This window comes from Stegostoma tigrinum, chromosome 1 (genome assembly GCF_030684315.1).
Source record: "Stegostoma tigrinum isolate sSteTig4 chromosome 1, sSteTig4.hap1, whole genome shotgun sequence".
Lineage (NCBI taxonomy): Eukaryota > Metazoa > Chordata > Chondrichthyes > Orectolobiformes > Stegostomatidae > Stegostoma > Stegostoma tigrinum.
This window is the reverse complement of record NC_081354.1, coordinates 41,588,166-41,602,223: the sequence shown is the minus strand read 5'-3', so window position 1 is coordinate 41,602,223 and position 14,058 is coordinate 41,588,166. Positions and strand designations below refer to the sequence as shown.

The 14,058-nt window shown below is 41.2% G+C and overlaps 1 protein-coding gene across 1 annotated transcript in view; it reads right to left on the bottom strand.

The window, feature by feature from the left end:
- LOC125456084 (acid-sensing ion channel 5-like) overlaps window positions 1-14,058 on the bottom strand; it is a 219,369-nt gene that overhangs the window by 194,427 nt on the left and 10,884 nt on the right. Inside the window, exon 4 of the mRNA XM_048538782.2 lies at window positions 2,416-2,722. Coding sequence (XP_048394739.2) covers window positions 2,416-2,722 — 307 coding nt within the window. The remainder of the gene's footprint in view (window positions 1-2,415; window positions 2,723-14,058) is intronic.

Genomic DNA, 14,058 nt, shown 5'->3' with positions numbered 1-14,058 from the left:
AGATCCCTAAAAGTTGCTACCCAACTTGATAGGGTTGTAAAGAAGGTGTCTGGTGTGTTGGCTTTCATTGGCAGGGGAATTGAGTTCAAGAGCTGCGAGGTTATGCTGCAGCTCTGTAAAAGCCTGGCTAGACTACACTTGGAATATTGTGTTCAATTCTAGTCGCCTTATTATAGGAAAGATGTGGAAGCTCGAGAGAGGGTGCAGAGGAGATTTACCAGGATGCTGCCTGGACTGGAGGGCAGGTCTTATGCAGAAAGATTGATGGAGCTAGGGCTTTTCTCATTACAGTGAAAAAGGATGAGCGGTGACTTGATAGAGCTGTGCAAGATAATGAGAGGCACAGATCAAGTGGATAGCCAGAGAATTTTTTCCCAGGGCAGAAATGACCATCATGAGGGGGCTGATTATTAGGGTGATTGGAGGAAGGCATAGAGAGATTTTAGAGGTAGGTTCTTCACACATGAGAGAGATGGATATGTGGAATGGGCTGCTGGCAGTGGTAGAGGAGTCAGATACATAAGAGATATTTAAACTAGTCTTGGGTAGGCACATGGATGATAGTTTAATGTAGGGTATGCAGGCTGTTGGATAATAGGTCAGCACAATATCATGGGCTGAAGGGCCTGTGACTGTGCTGTACTCTTCTATGTTCACAAGGTAGATTGCCAGATGATACAACTGAATATAGGTAGACTAGAAATTTGCGTGGAAAATGGTGGATAGAGTATAATCCAGACTAAAGCAAGGTGACATATTTTGGCACATCAAATGAAGGTGGGAAGCATTTTGTAGGTGGCAGAACCTTTAGTAGTATCAGTTTTGGGAAGCTTCTAGGCATACATGTCCAGAATTCCCTGAAAAGTGCTCAGGAGGCATGAGGCACGCCTGCCTTAATTGGTCAGGGCATAGAGTATAAAATTTGGCAAGACGCTTTGCAGCTGTCTCATGCTTTAGTTAGGGCATATTAGGAATATCATGTGCAGTTCTGGTTGCCATACTACCAGAAGGATGCGAAGGCTTTGAAGAAGTAGAAAAGTGGTTTTCTTGGATGTTGCCTTGTTGAGAGATTATTAGCTATGAAGAGAGTCATAGAGGTCTACGGCAGGGAAACAGACCTATCAACCCAACTTGCCAATGCCACCCTATTTTCACAATTTAAACTGATCCCATTTGCCTTCATTTGGTCCATATAACTCCATTCCTATCCCATCCAAGTATCTTTCTAAATTATTTTATAAATGATGAAATATTACTTGCTTCCAACTCAATTTCTGGCAGCTCATTCCAGACGATCACTACCTTCTGTGTGGAAAATTGTTCCAACAAGACTCTTGTATCTTTCCCCTTTCACCTTAAACCAATGCCCTCTAGTTTAAGACACCCCTGCTTCACAGGAATTGTTGTAAACAAAGCAATAGGAACAGTTAAGAGGTATCTTGACAGATACATAAATAGGCATTGAATAAAGGGATACGGTCCGCTTAGTGGCAAAAGGATTTTGATTTAGAAAGGTATCGTGTTTCGGTGCAGCCTTGGTGGGATGAATTGTTTAGTCCTGAGCTGTACAGTGCTTTGTTTTTCTTTGGCGTTGAGTTAAAGTTCTGGAATTCCCTCGTGAGTGGTGTTATGAGTATACCTACAGCACATGAACTTTTTTTTTCTTTATCCATTCACAGGATGAGGGACATGGCTGGCTAGGTAGCATTTATTGTCCATCCCTAATTGCCCAGAGGACAGTTCAGAGTCAACCACATTGCTGTGGGTCTGGAGTCACACGTAGGCCAGACTAGGTAAGGATGGCAGTTTCCTTCCCTAAAGGACATTAGTGAACCAGACGGGTTTTTCCGACAATCAACAATGGATTCATGGCCATCATTAGATTTTTGATTCCAATAAGTATTGAATTTAAATTCCATTATCTGCCATGGCAGGATTTGAACCTGGGCCTCTATAATGTTATCTGGGTCTCTGGATTAACAGTCTAGTGATAATACCATTAGGCCATCACCTCCCTGACTTCAGCAGTTCAAAAACGCAGCGCATTAACACCTTCTCGAAAGTGATCGTAGATGGGCAATAAATGCTGGCCTGGTCACAAGTTAAAAAAAATGTGACTCTACTCTCCTTCAGAATGAACAGAAATTGTGTAGAAATAAAAACAAAAGTTGCTGGACGAGCTTAGCAGGTCTGGCAGCATGTGTGAAGAAAAATGAGAGTTAACGTTTTGGGTTCAGTGACACTTGCTCAGAAATTATATCAATTTTAACCTTATAGAGCATCAATTATATTTTGTCATAACTCATTGAAACTTGTTAGCCAGATCTTGAGTTTTTCACTTTTCTTCGTGAAAGTTTATTCAAAAAGAATCAGGGAAACAAGGGAAGAGTTTATTAAAGATATAATAAATCCTACCTATTTAAGTTGCAGAAAGTAACAGCTGGAAACTCAATGTGCTTGACATATTTTGTAGTAACAGATGTAGACGTTGGCCAGCTGAAGTAACGAATAAAACACTGAGTGATCTGAGAAAAGACCATAATCACACAGCCAAGAACGACAACCATCCAGAAAATCCTGCGAGTTCTAGGTTTGCCTTGCAGTGCATTTTGTAAACCGTGGAAGGATGTTGATGCTGCAAACTCACGGTTGAGGTGTTGAATGTTCCACATGGATGGTGATATTCTTTTAAGTAAAATAGACCAAACCTTTTTCAATGTGCCTAAAAAGTTGCAAACAAAAGATAATGGTCATTGAATTTCTTGGACTTAAATGAATTCATCAATTCTGTTGATACAGGTGCAGTGAGGTTCCCAAATATCAAAAAAAACCTGCAGTTTGCACTGAGTGACATTATAACCTTATCTTTTTAGAATCATGGAGTTTTCCAGTACAGAAGGAGGCCATTATACACATCAGGGCTGTACTGGCTCCTGCAAGATCGACTTAGCTTATTGCATTTTCCTGCCCAATGTCCATTGCCCTATGAATTCATCATTTTCAAATACGTATTCAGCTCTCTTTGAAACCTCCTATGGAATCCACCTCCACTATACTCAAAGACAACACATTCGAAACTCTCTAAATAAACAAAGTCCTGACCCAAAATGTCAACTTTCCTGGTGCTCTGATGTTGCCTGGCCTACTGTGTTCCTTCAGCTCCACAGTGTGTTATCTCTGACTCTAGCATCTGCGGCTCTTGCTATCTCAACTCTTTTAGTAAAGAGGTTTCTCCTCATCTCACTCTTAGCTCTCTTGTTGACAATCATGAAATTGTAACCCTTTGTTACTACATACGAACCCATGGAGACACTTTATCCTTCTTTATCCTATCAGAATTGTTCATAATTTTGAACATCTCTATAAGGTTACCTCTTAATCTTCTCTGCTTCAAGGAGAATGAGCCCAATTTCTTTAATCTTGCCATGCATCTGAAATCTCTCATTGCCAATATCAACCTAGTAAACCTCCTTTGCACTTTTTTCTGGGCTTTAAAATACTTCCTTAAATAAGGTGCTCAGAACTGAACATAATTCTCCAAATGTGATCTGGCCAATGATTTGTAGAGCTGTAGTTTCACTTCATTGATATTGTTGTCTATTCCATTTTTATAAAACTAATCATCATATCAATCTTCTGAACAACAATTTCAACTTGCCTGGACACTTTCAGTGAATCATGCGCATGAACCCTGGGCTCCACCTGCTCCTGTATTCCCTTCAAAATTGTACTATTGTGTCTGTATTGCCTCTACTTATTTCTTCTACCAAAATACATTACCTCATTTCTTTACATTGCAACCCATCTAACAGGTATCTGTCCATTTGGTCAACTAGTCAAATACCCTCTGAAGTTGCTCAGCACCATCCTACAAATTCACAATTTCCCTAGCTCAGTATCATTTACAAATTTAGAATCATTTCCCTCAACATCCATCTCCAAATCATTTATATACATCATTAAAAGTAAGAGTCACAAAATTGATCCCTGGAGAACATTACTTTCAACTTGTCTCCAATCTGAGAAATACCCATCTGTATCTAACCTCTGTTTTGATCTTTTAGCCAACCTCTAATCCATGCTGCAAGGACCCAATAACCCCAAACATTTCTAATTTGTCACATGACACCATATCAAATGCTTTCTAAAAGTCCAAATAAAGAACATCAGTGGCTACCTTCATCCACTGCCTGTGTCAGGTCATCAAAGAACTCAATTAAATTTGTCAAACATGACTTGCCCTTGACAAATTCATGTTGACTGTCTAGTATTAACAAATTTTCTCCAAGTGTACATTTACCTCATCCCATATTGTGGCCTCTGTCAGTTAGTCCACTAGTGATGTCAAGCTGATAGGTCTATAGCTTTTGCCCCTTTCTTAAATAATGGTGTTACATTTGCATACGTCCGGTTTCCTGGGACTAACCTTGTTATCAGAGGCCTGGAAAATTTCTGTTAACAGCTCCCCTACTTCTCTCAGCAATCTAGGATGCATCCCATCCAAAAAAGAACAAAGAAAATTACAGCACACGTACAGGCCCTTTGGTCCTCCAAGACTGCACTGACATGCTGTCGTCACAACTAAAACCCCCTACCCTTCTGGCAACTGTATCCTTCTATTCCCATCCTATTCATGTATTTGTCAAGATGCCCTTTAAAAGTCACTATAGTATCTGCTTCCACTATCTCCCCTGGCAGCGAGTTCCAGGCACCCACCACTCTCTGTGTAAAAAAACTTTTCTCATACATCATCTGTAAACCTTCCTCCACCTTAAACCCATGGACCCTGGTAACTGACTCTTCTACACTGGGGAAAAACTTCTGGCTTTCCTGTCTGTCTACGCCCTTCATAATATTGTAGATCTCTATCAGCTTCCCCCTCAACCTCTGTCGTTCCAGTGAGTATAACCCAAGTTTTTTTAACCTCTCCTCATAGCTGATGCTCTCCACACCAGGCAACAACCTGGTAAATCATTTCTGTACCCTCTCCAAAGCCACCACATCCTTCCGGTAGTGTGGCAGCCAGAATTGAATATAATATTCTAAATGCAGCCTAAGTAAGGTTCTATAAATCTGCAACATTACCTGCTAATTTTTAACTCAATGCCCTAGCCGATGATGGCAAGCATGCCATATGCTTCTTGACCACCTTTTTCCACCTGCATTGCCACTTTCAATGACCTGTGTATCAGTACACCCAGATACCTCTGGCTATCAGTACTCCTAAGGGTCATTCCATTTACTGTATATTTTTCATATGGATTAAACCTTCCAAAATACATTGCCTCACATTTTTCTGGATTAAACTCCATCTGCCATTTCTCTGCCCAAGTCACTAACCAATCTATATCTAGCTGTATCCTTGATGGTCCTCATCACTTTCCACAATTCCACCAAACTTGGTGTTATTGGCAAACTTACTAATCAGACCAGGGAAAAATACATATTGCAAACAGAAAAGGTCCCAACATTGATCCCCGAGGAACACCACCCATTCACAGCACTCCATTCAGAAATGCACTCTTCCACTGCTATCTACTATCTAGTATCCGGGCCTGGTAATTTCTCTACCTGGAGAAATGCCAGCCTTTCAGCCTCTCTTGTTTATGTGTCATAGCATAAATGTTGCACCTGCCTCTAATAGTATAGGTACAAATATTTTGAGGTAGTTATTTTCAGTTTTCCCTATTTAACTTTTTATCTACATTGTCCTTTCGAAAGTATGGGGTTGACCTTTGACCTAAGCTAGAAACTTGACTTAGTGATGTGCACACTTATTGCCAGCTTTAAGGTAATTTCAGGTTCAGGTCCCATTGATTCCGTCAGCTTGTGAGAGTAAAGCAGGCTTGAATGTTGTGGCAGGGCAAGAAATCAGTTGGCCATTGCTCTAAGTCAGCTAGCTGGTTGGTCAGATGTTGAGTAGGAAATGGTCAAAACAACCAAGACGATAACTTTTGCCAGCTGACAGTAGACGTGAGTATTTTTGTGTATTTCTGCATCTCATGGTTTCATAGAAAGTAGAAAATGATTCTTTCTGCATTTTTTTCTGTGGTCTCGATTGACTCTTTCAAGAACAGATGGCATCAGTTGACAGAGAAACTATGCTCAACACATTTGTACACAAAAATTGAAATATGGTTCTCACAAGAGCATAAGACATAAATTACATACAAGAATTTCCAGTCTCCTGTTTTGGATAGTGATTAACTCCGTCTGTCTAAACCTGCACTGGGTGACTATTTGTCATAAATGAAGTTGCTGATGAGCCCCTCCAAAGTTTTAACTTCCAGGAGTCAGTTGACCATTGAAAATCATCCTCCTCTTTTGTCTCTGCCTGCATGTGCCAAAATTCCTCTTTAATCAATAATCGCCACACAAGTACATTTTGAGTCCATTTCATGTATTATAACTTTAAAATGATTTGTGATGCATTCTGTTGTGCTGTAATTTTTTCATAACACTACTGTAGCTATACATCACTTTTATAAAATGTTTTTATATTTAGTGAGTCATAAATTTGTATAATTCACACATCGCTCTCCATGACACAAAATAATTTTTCCTGAAGTCATACACATAACTGTATTTATAAAACTGTATATGTATATCTAATCAAAAAGTCAAATTTTATAATATGTTTGGCTATAGATTAACAACAGAAAACCCTATTACATTCTTACTAATTGAATCATCCTCTGATTAATGTTCCAAGGATGCTATCCAGACTTTCAATTTCACCTCAGTTAGAAGCCAAGAGAAAATTTTAGCCAGCACTTATGTGATTGTCTCTCTAACGAGGTTGCTTTTTGTTGTCTAGTTGTAATCTGTCATTATTGCATGTTGACCAAACAAAAGATCGAGGCCGCAAAGATGAGTGTCATGGCACCCATATGTTTACTGCTACAAGTGATATTTGAATCTACTATGCTGGTCACCATTATGGTAATGAAATCGACATGAGCACAGCATAGCAGATACATGGAGCACTTCTAAAAAAAAGCAATTTATAGCTGAAACCTGTTAATATCACATAGGAGTGATATATATTCATTTACAGGATGAGGGCATCGCTGGCCAGGCAGCATTTATTGCTCATCCCTAATTGTCCAGAGGCAGTTCAGACTCAACCACGTTGCTGTGGGTCTGGAGTCACATATAAGGCAGACCAGGTAAGGAGGGCAGCTTCCTTCCCTGAAGGACATTAGTGATGGGTTTTTCCTGACAATTGACAATGGATTCATGGTCATCATTAGATTCTTAATTCCAGAAATTTTATTGAATTCAAATCCACCATCTGCTGTGGTGGGATTTGAACCCAGGTCCCCAAGGCGCTACCTGGATGTCTGAATTAATAGTTCAGTGATAACACTACTAGGCCATCACCTCCCCACTCCATATCTTAAGAGAAATTAGGCAAAGGCAGATGCATGGAGTTGGGTCATAGATTAGCCATTATTTTACTGAATAAGCTCATGGTCTACATTTGTTTGCACTTTACATAGATGATTTGGAGTTGGGGACCACATGTGTCAAAGTTTGCAGATGACACTAAGATGAGTGGGAGGGCAAAATGTGCAAAGGACTCTGAAAGTTTCCAGAGGAAATAATTAGTTTAACTGAGTGGGCAAAGGTCTGGCAGATTGAGTATAAGGTTAATAAATGTGAAGTCATCCATTTTGGTAGGAATAACAGTAAAAGGACTATTATGTGAATTGTAAAATAAAATGACAGCATGCTACAGTTTAGATGGACCTTGGTGTCCTTGTGCATGAATCGCAGAAGGTTGGTTTGCAGATACAACAGATAATTAAGAAGGCACATGGAATTTTGATTTTCATTGCTAGAGGGATTGAGTTTAAAAGCAGGGAGGTTATGTTACAGCGGTATAGGGTGCTGTTGAAGTTACACCTGGATTACTGCATAGACTTTTGGTTTCCTTGCTTGAGAAAGGATGTACTGCCACTGGAGTAGATGCAGAGGAGATTCACTGGGGGTGATTCTGAAGATCTGAGAGTTGCCTTACGAGGAGAGACCAAGTAGACTAGGATTATATTCATTGGAGTTTAGAAGAATGAGGGGGAATTTTTATAGAAACAAATAAAATTATGAAGGGAATTGATAAGGTAGAAGCAGGAAGGATGTTTCCATTGGTAGGTGAAACTAGAACAATAGTCTCAATTTAGGACTGAATTGAGGAGAAATTTCTTCCCCCGAAGAGTTGTGAATCTCTGGAATTCCCTGCCCAATGAAGTCATTGAAATTTCCTCGTTGAATGTTTTTAAAGCTAAAATAGGTTTTTTTTGAAAAGTAAAGGAATTAAGAGTTTATGGTGAGAGGGTGGGTAAGTGGAGCAAAGGCCATGAAAAGATCAGCCATGTTCTTATTGAATGGCAGAGCAGGCTCGAAGGGCCAGCTGGCCTACTCCTACTTCTGGTCTTATGTTCTTATGTCCTATGTGTGTTCCTACATGCATTGCAGGTGTACAGAGCAGAGCATGATGTCAGTCAGTGCGTAGCACTGATTTGAGACAATGGTGCCACTTTCAACTGAAAGCTCCAACTAAAGCCCTCTCTTAGCATTACCGAGCAGCAGAAAGCAATACTTCTGCAGCAACGCCATTTAAAGGGATAAAATATTATCAAGATAACAGTGTGGACCTGGAGGAACACAGCGGGCCAGGCAGCATCAGAGGAGCAGGAAAGCTGACGTTTTGAGTCTGAAGAAATGTCCTGAACCGAAATGTCAGCTTTCCTGTTCCTCTGATACTGCCTGGCCTGCTGTGCTCTTCCAGCTCCACACTGTGTCATCTCAGACTCCAGCATTGGCAGTTCTTACTATCTCTAAAATATTATCAATCTAACTGTTGCTGCTTAATGTCTACTGTTTTGGACCAGACCAGAGCCCCTCAAAATATTTTAAGAAGGTAGCTTAGACCCTTGTGTATTTTAAAGGTAAATGTAAAATGTCTTTTCCAGATGCAACGCTACTGGTTAAGCTACTTAACGTTAAGCAAAACACAATTTATTTAAATGCTGTTGTTAAAAATACTACTAAAGAAAAAAGGAATTTAGAATAACAACTCTATTGGAAAACTTCACAGAATAATAGATACAGTAACAATTACAAATAAATTATTTTAAATAGTAACATTCCATAAACACACCCCTTGCAAAATGGAAAATTCAGACACAGATTCTCACATGCTGTTTTCCAATCCAGCAGCGAAAAAAAAATCAAGAGAAATTTCAGAGACGGTACCAACCTAAAGACATTTACTGAATGGTCCAAATCTGGTGAGACCCCAATAGCTTCCAATGCTATTCGGAAATCCTGATTGGTAAGAGATGACCATGCCCATTCAGGCTGCATTTAAAAAAAAACAAGGTGTCCCAAGATGGTCTTCAGTATCCAGCTTTCACCTTTGCCTGACAACCTCCCTTCAAAAAACATCCAGACCAAAATAACCTTTTAAAATGACAGCATCATCACACTTTTGACTATTGATAAGTCAATTGTTTAATTAATTAATTAAATGTATTGAAATCAAATAGAATTTTTAAAAAAAATTTATAGTGCCCTTAATGGCTAGTGCAAGTAAATTGGTTTTGGTTTGGAAGCTGATGAGGGTATTGATTCCTTGAGGGACCACAGTCAGAGCTATGTTTGTGGTACTGCAAGAGGTTAACCTGTACAAGTGGAGGAATACGAAAGAGGATGCGATAGTGATTGGAACTTCCTTATTTGGGGGAATTGACTGCTATTTCAGTGTTGTTGATGCAACTCCAAGGTGGTATGCTGCCACCCTGGTGCCAAGGTACCGAATGCGTCAGAATGGCTGTAGGATATTCTTCTGGGAAACAGGGAGCAACCAGGGCTTGTGGCCCACATTGTAGAAATAATTTTAGTGGTAATGCAGGTATGGTCCAGCAATCAGAATTTAGAGAGCTACATAGAAAGTTAGTAAGAAGGTTGACAATTATAGTAATCTCTGGATTATGAGGAGTGCCACATGCAGGTGAGTGAAGTGAAGGCAATTGCATAGCCACAGACAAAGCTTATCCTGAATATAAGGACTCTAGGTCAGCCCACAGCAAAACCCAAAAACAAAACCAAGCCTTGGCCTCATAGTTAAAATTTTCATCCAGATCTGGACTGGCAAGCTGTTTTACTTGCTGCTGATATGCAAACTTGAGACAGCAAAGGAGTCCTACTAGACCTAAGCTGAGTAAGAGAACTCATAGGCCAGTATCCAGGAGTGTGCACACCCTGGAAAGTCCAAGTACATCTGGTTTGGAACAATTGATTTGCTTAGCAACACTAAGTGATCACTGAAACAGTTGTTAACACATTTTCCTCTGGGCTCCAAAACAATGGCTTTCATTGACGGGGGAATTGCGTTTAAGAGCCATGAAGTTATGCTGCAGCTCTATAAAACCCTGGTTAGACCACAGTTAGAATATTGTGTTCAGTTTTCATTACTTCATTATTGGAAGGATGTGGCAGCTTTTGAGGAGATTTACCAGGATGCTGCCTGGACTGGAGGGCGGGTCTTATGAGGAAAGGTTGAGGGAGCTAGAGCTTTTCTCATTTGAGCGAAGAAGGATGAGAGGTGACTTGATACCAGTATATAAGATGATAAGAGGCATAGATAGAGTGGAATACCTAGAGACTTTTTTCCAGGGCGGAAATGGGTATCACGAGGGAGCATAATTTTAAGGTGATTGGAGGAAGGTATAGGGGAGATGTCAGAGGAAATTTCTTCACAGAGAGTGGTGGGTGCATGGAATGTGCTACCAGCAGTGGTAGTGGAGTCAGATACATTAGAGACATTTAAGTGACTCTTGGACAGGCATATAGATGAAGGGTATGCAGGGTAGTTTGATCTTAGAATAGGATAATAGGTCACCACAACATCATGGGCTGAAGTGCCTGTACTGTGCTGTACTGTTTTATGTTCTATGTTCTTAAGATTATGTAAGACTTCTGCCAGACTGAAAACTTGCAATGGGGAGTTTTTACAGATTTGAATCCAGCCTGTTATGAGAAGCAACTGGTTCAGTTACCAGTGATTCAGTTACCGAGCTTTATGGGAAAAATTGGTTGAGAAATATTCACCTAGATTGGCTCAACATTTTTCAATTTGAAAATGGTTGCCTGAGTGAAGCCCTAATTAAGTCCCCAGAAGTCTTTCAAGAAGGTCTAGGGATTATCAAAGCAACCATTGCCACCTTGCTTGTTGACCAGGAAGCAATTCCACAATACTATATGACATTCCCAGTGCCGTTTGTCTTACATGGAAAATTAGGGGTAGAAATGAGAAGACTGGAAAGTGAAGGAACCATGAAACCAGAGATAGTAGGAACTGCAGATGCTGGAGAATCTGATATAACAAGGTATAGAGCTGGATGAACAGGGCAGGCCAAGCAGCATCATAGGAGCAGGAGAGCTGATGTTTCGGAACGAGGCCCTTCTTCAGAAATGGGGGAGTTGAAGGGGGTTCTGAAATAAATGGGGAGAGTGGGGAGGCAGATAAAAGATGGATAGAGGAGAAGATAGGTGGAGAGGAGACAGACTGGTTAAAGAGGCAGGGATGGAGCCAGTAAAGGTGAGTGTAGGTGGGGAGATAGGGAGGAGTTAGGTCAGCCCAGGGAGGACGGAGAGGTCAAGGGGGTGGGATATGGTTAGTAGGTAGGAGATGGGGGTGGAGCTTGAGGTGGCAGGTGGGCATAGATGGGAGGAAGGATAGGTTAGAGAGGCAGGGACGAGCTGGGCTGGTTTTGAGATGTGGTAGTGGGAGTGGAGATTTTGAAGTTTGTGAGACTCCCCCTACTGCATCTCAAAACCAGCCCAACACATCCCCGCCTCCCTAACCTATCCTTCCTCCCATCTATTCCTTTCACCTATGCCCTCCGCCCACCTCCAGTCCCACCCCCAACTCCTACCTATGGCTAGCATTGGTCGTATAGGTTGTGAAGCCCTTTGGGTCTATTTGCCTTTGGGGGGGGGTCATTTTAAATGAACAATTAACCACTTCATGCAACTGGATAAATACTCAATCACTTGCATGGAGGATTAAATGCAAAACTGGCAGAGGGGCTGTGCTTTTCAGAACTGAGCATATGCCATGCATACTTGCAATCGTAGTTAGTTGATGATTCCTGGAATTATGCTACAATTAATACCCAGTAAGGGTTTGTACCAATATACCAGACTACCATTTGAGGTATTATCAGCTTGTGCAATTTTTCAACAGATGATGGAGAACATTTTACAAAGTTCACTTCCAGGTAGCCCTTTATCTAGATAAAATGTTAATAACAAGGACGTTCAATAAGGAGCACTTAGAGAACTTGGACATTTCTCCCAGGTGAGTGTGTGCTTGAGAAGGGAAAAACATATGTTCTGGGCACCCGAAGTGATCTACTTCAGCTACAGAATCGACTAGTCCTGGTGACACATATTGGAAAATAGAGTTAGGGAAATCAAAGGTGTCCTGGCTACCATGTCGGTACCAGAGCTTAGATCATTCCTTGGGTTGATGAATTATTATGAAGTATTCATCCGTAACCAGGCCTCCATCTTGGCACCCTTGTATCGGCTATTACAAAAGGGTTAATCTTGGAAATGGTCTAATCATCAAACAATAGCTTTCTGTTAAGTGAAGAAACAGATATTATCCTCTAAGGTGGCGGCACACTATGATCCCAAGGGAATTGTGGTATTTACATACGATGCCTCCCGGTCTAACTAAAGGCCTGTGACTAGTGGTGTGCCTCAGGGTTTAGTGCTGGGCCCATTGCTGTTAGTTATCTACATCAATGAAATCATTGATATACGAGAATGATAGATGAGAAGAGAATGTACAAGACACGATTAGTAAGTTTGCTGACAACACTAAAATAGGCGGCATCGTGGACAGTGATGAAGATTACCAGAAATTGCAGCAGAATCTTGATCAGCTGGGGAAGTGGGCCAAGTAATGGCAAATGGAGATTAATATAGATAGGCGTGAGGTATTGCATTTTGGGAAGTCAAATCAAGGTAGGAGTTTCATGATGAACGGTAGGGCCTTATGGAACAGGGGGACCTTGGAGTTCAGGTGCACAGTTCTCTGAAAGTGAAGTCACAGGTAGACAGGGCAGTGAAGAAGGCTTTTGGAACACTCACCTTCATCTGTCAGGGCATTAAGTATAGAAGTTAGGAAGTTATGTTGCAGTTGTACAGGATATTGGTGAGGCTGCACTTGGAGTACTATGTTCAGTTTTTACCACCTTGCTATAAGAAGGACGTTATTGAAGTGCAGAAGAAATTTTCAAGGACTTTGTCAGGACTCAAGGGATTGAGTTACAGGGAGAAGTTGGACAAGCTAGGACTTTTTTCTTTAGAGCATAGGAGACTAAGGGGAGATCTTATTGAAGTGCATAAGATCATAAGGGGCATAGATATGGTGAATTCACTCAGTCTCTTTCCAAGGTTGGGGAATCAAGGACGAGAGGGCATCAGTTTAAGGTAAGAGGGGAAAGAATATACGGGTAACTTAGATTTGATTAGATTCCCTACAGTGTGGAAACAGACCCATCGGCCCAACAAGTCCACACCACCCTTTAGAGCATCCCACCTAGGCCCATTCCCATATAACCCACACACCCCTGAACACTACAGGCAATTTAGCATGGCCAATCCACCTAGCCTGCTCATCTTTGGACTTTGGGAGGAAACCGGAGCACCCGGAGGAAACCCACGCAGACACCGGGAGGATGTGCAAACTCCACACAGACAGTCGCCCAAGGCTGGAACTGAACCCGGGCCCCTGGAGCTGTGAGGCTGCAGTGCTAACCACTGAGCTACCGTGCCACCCTAAGGGACAATGTTTTTACACAGAGGGTGGTATGCAAATGGGAATGAGCTGCCAGTTGAACTGGTTGAGGTGGGAACATTAACAACATTTAAATGGCATTTGAACAAATGCATGGATAGGAAAAGTTTATATGGACAAACAGGGTAGGTATTTCTGGATTACTACCAGTGCTATGTGATAACAAGATAAGAAATAGGGAG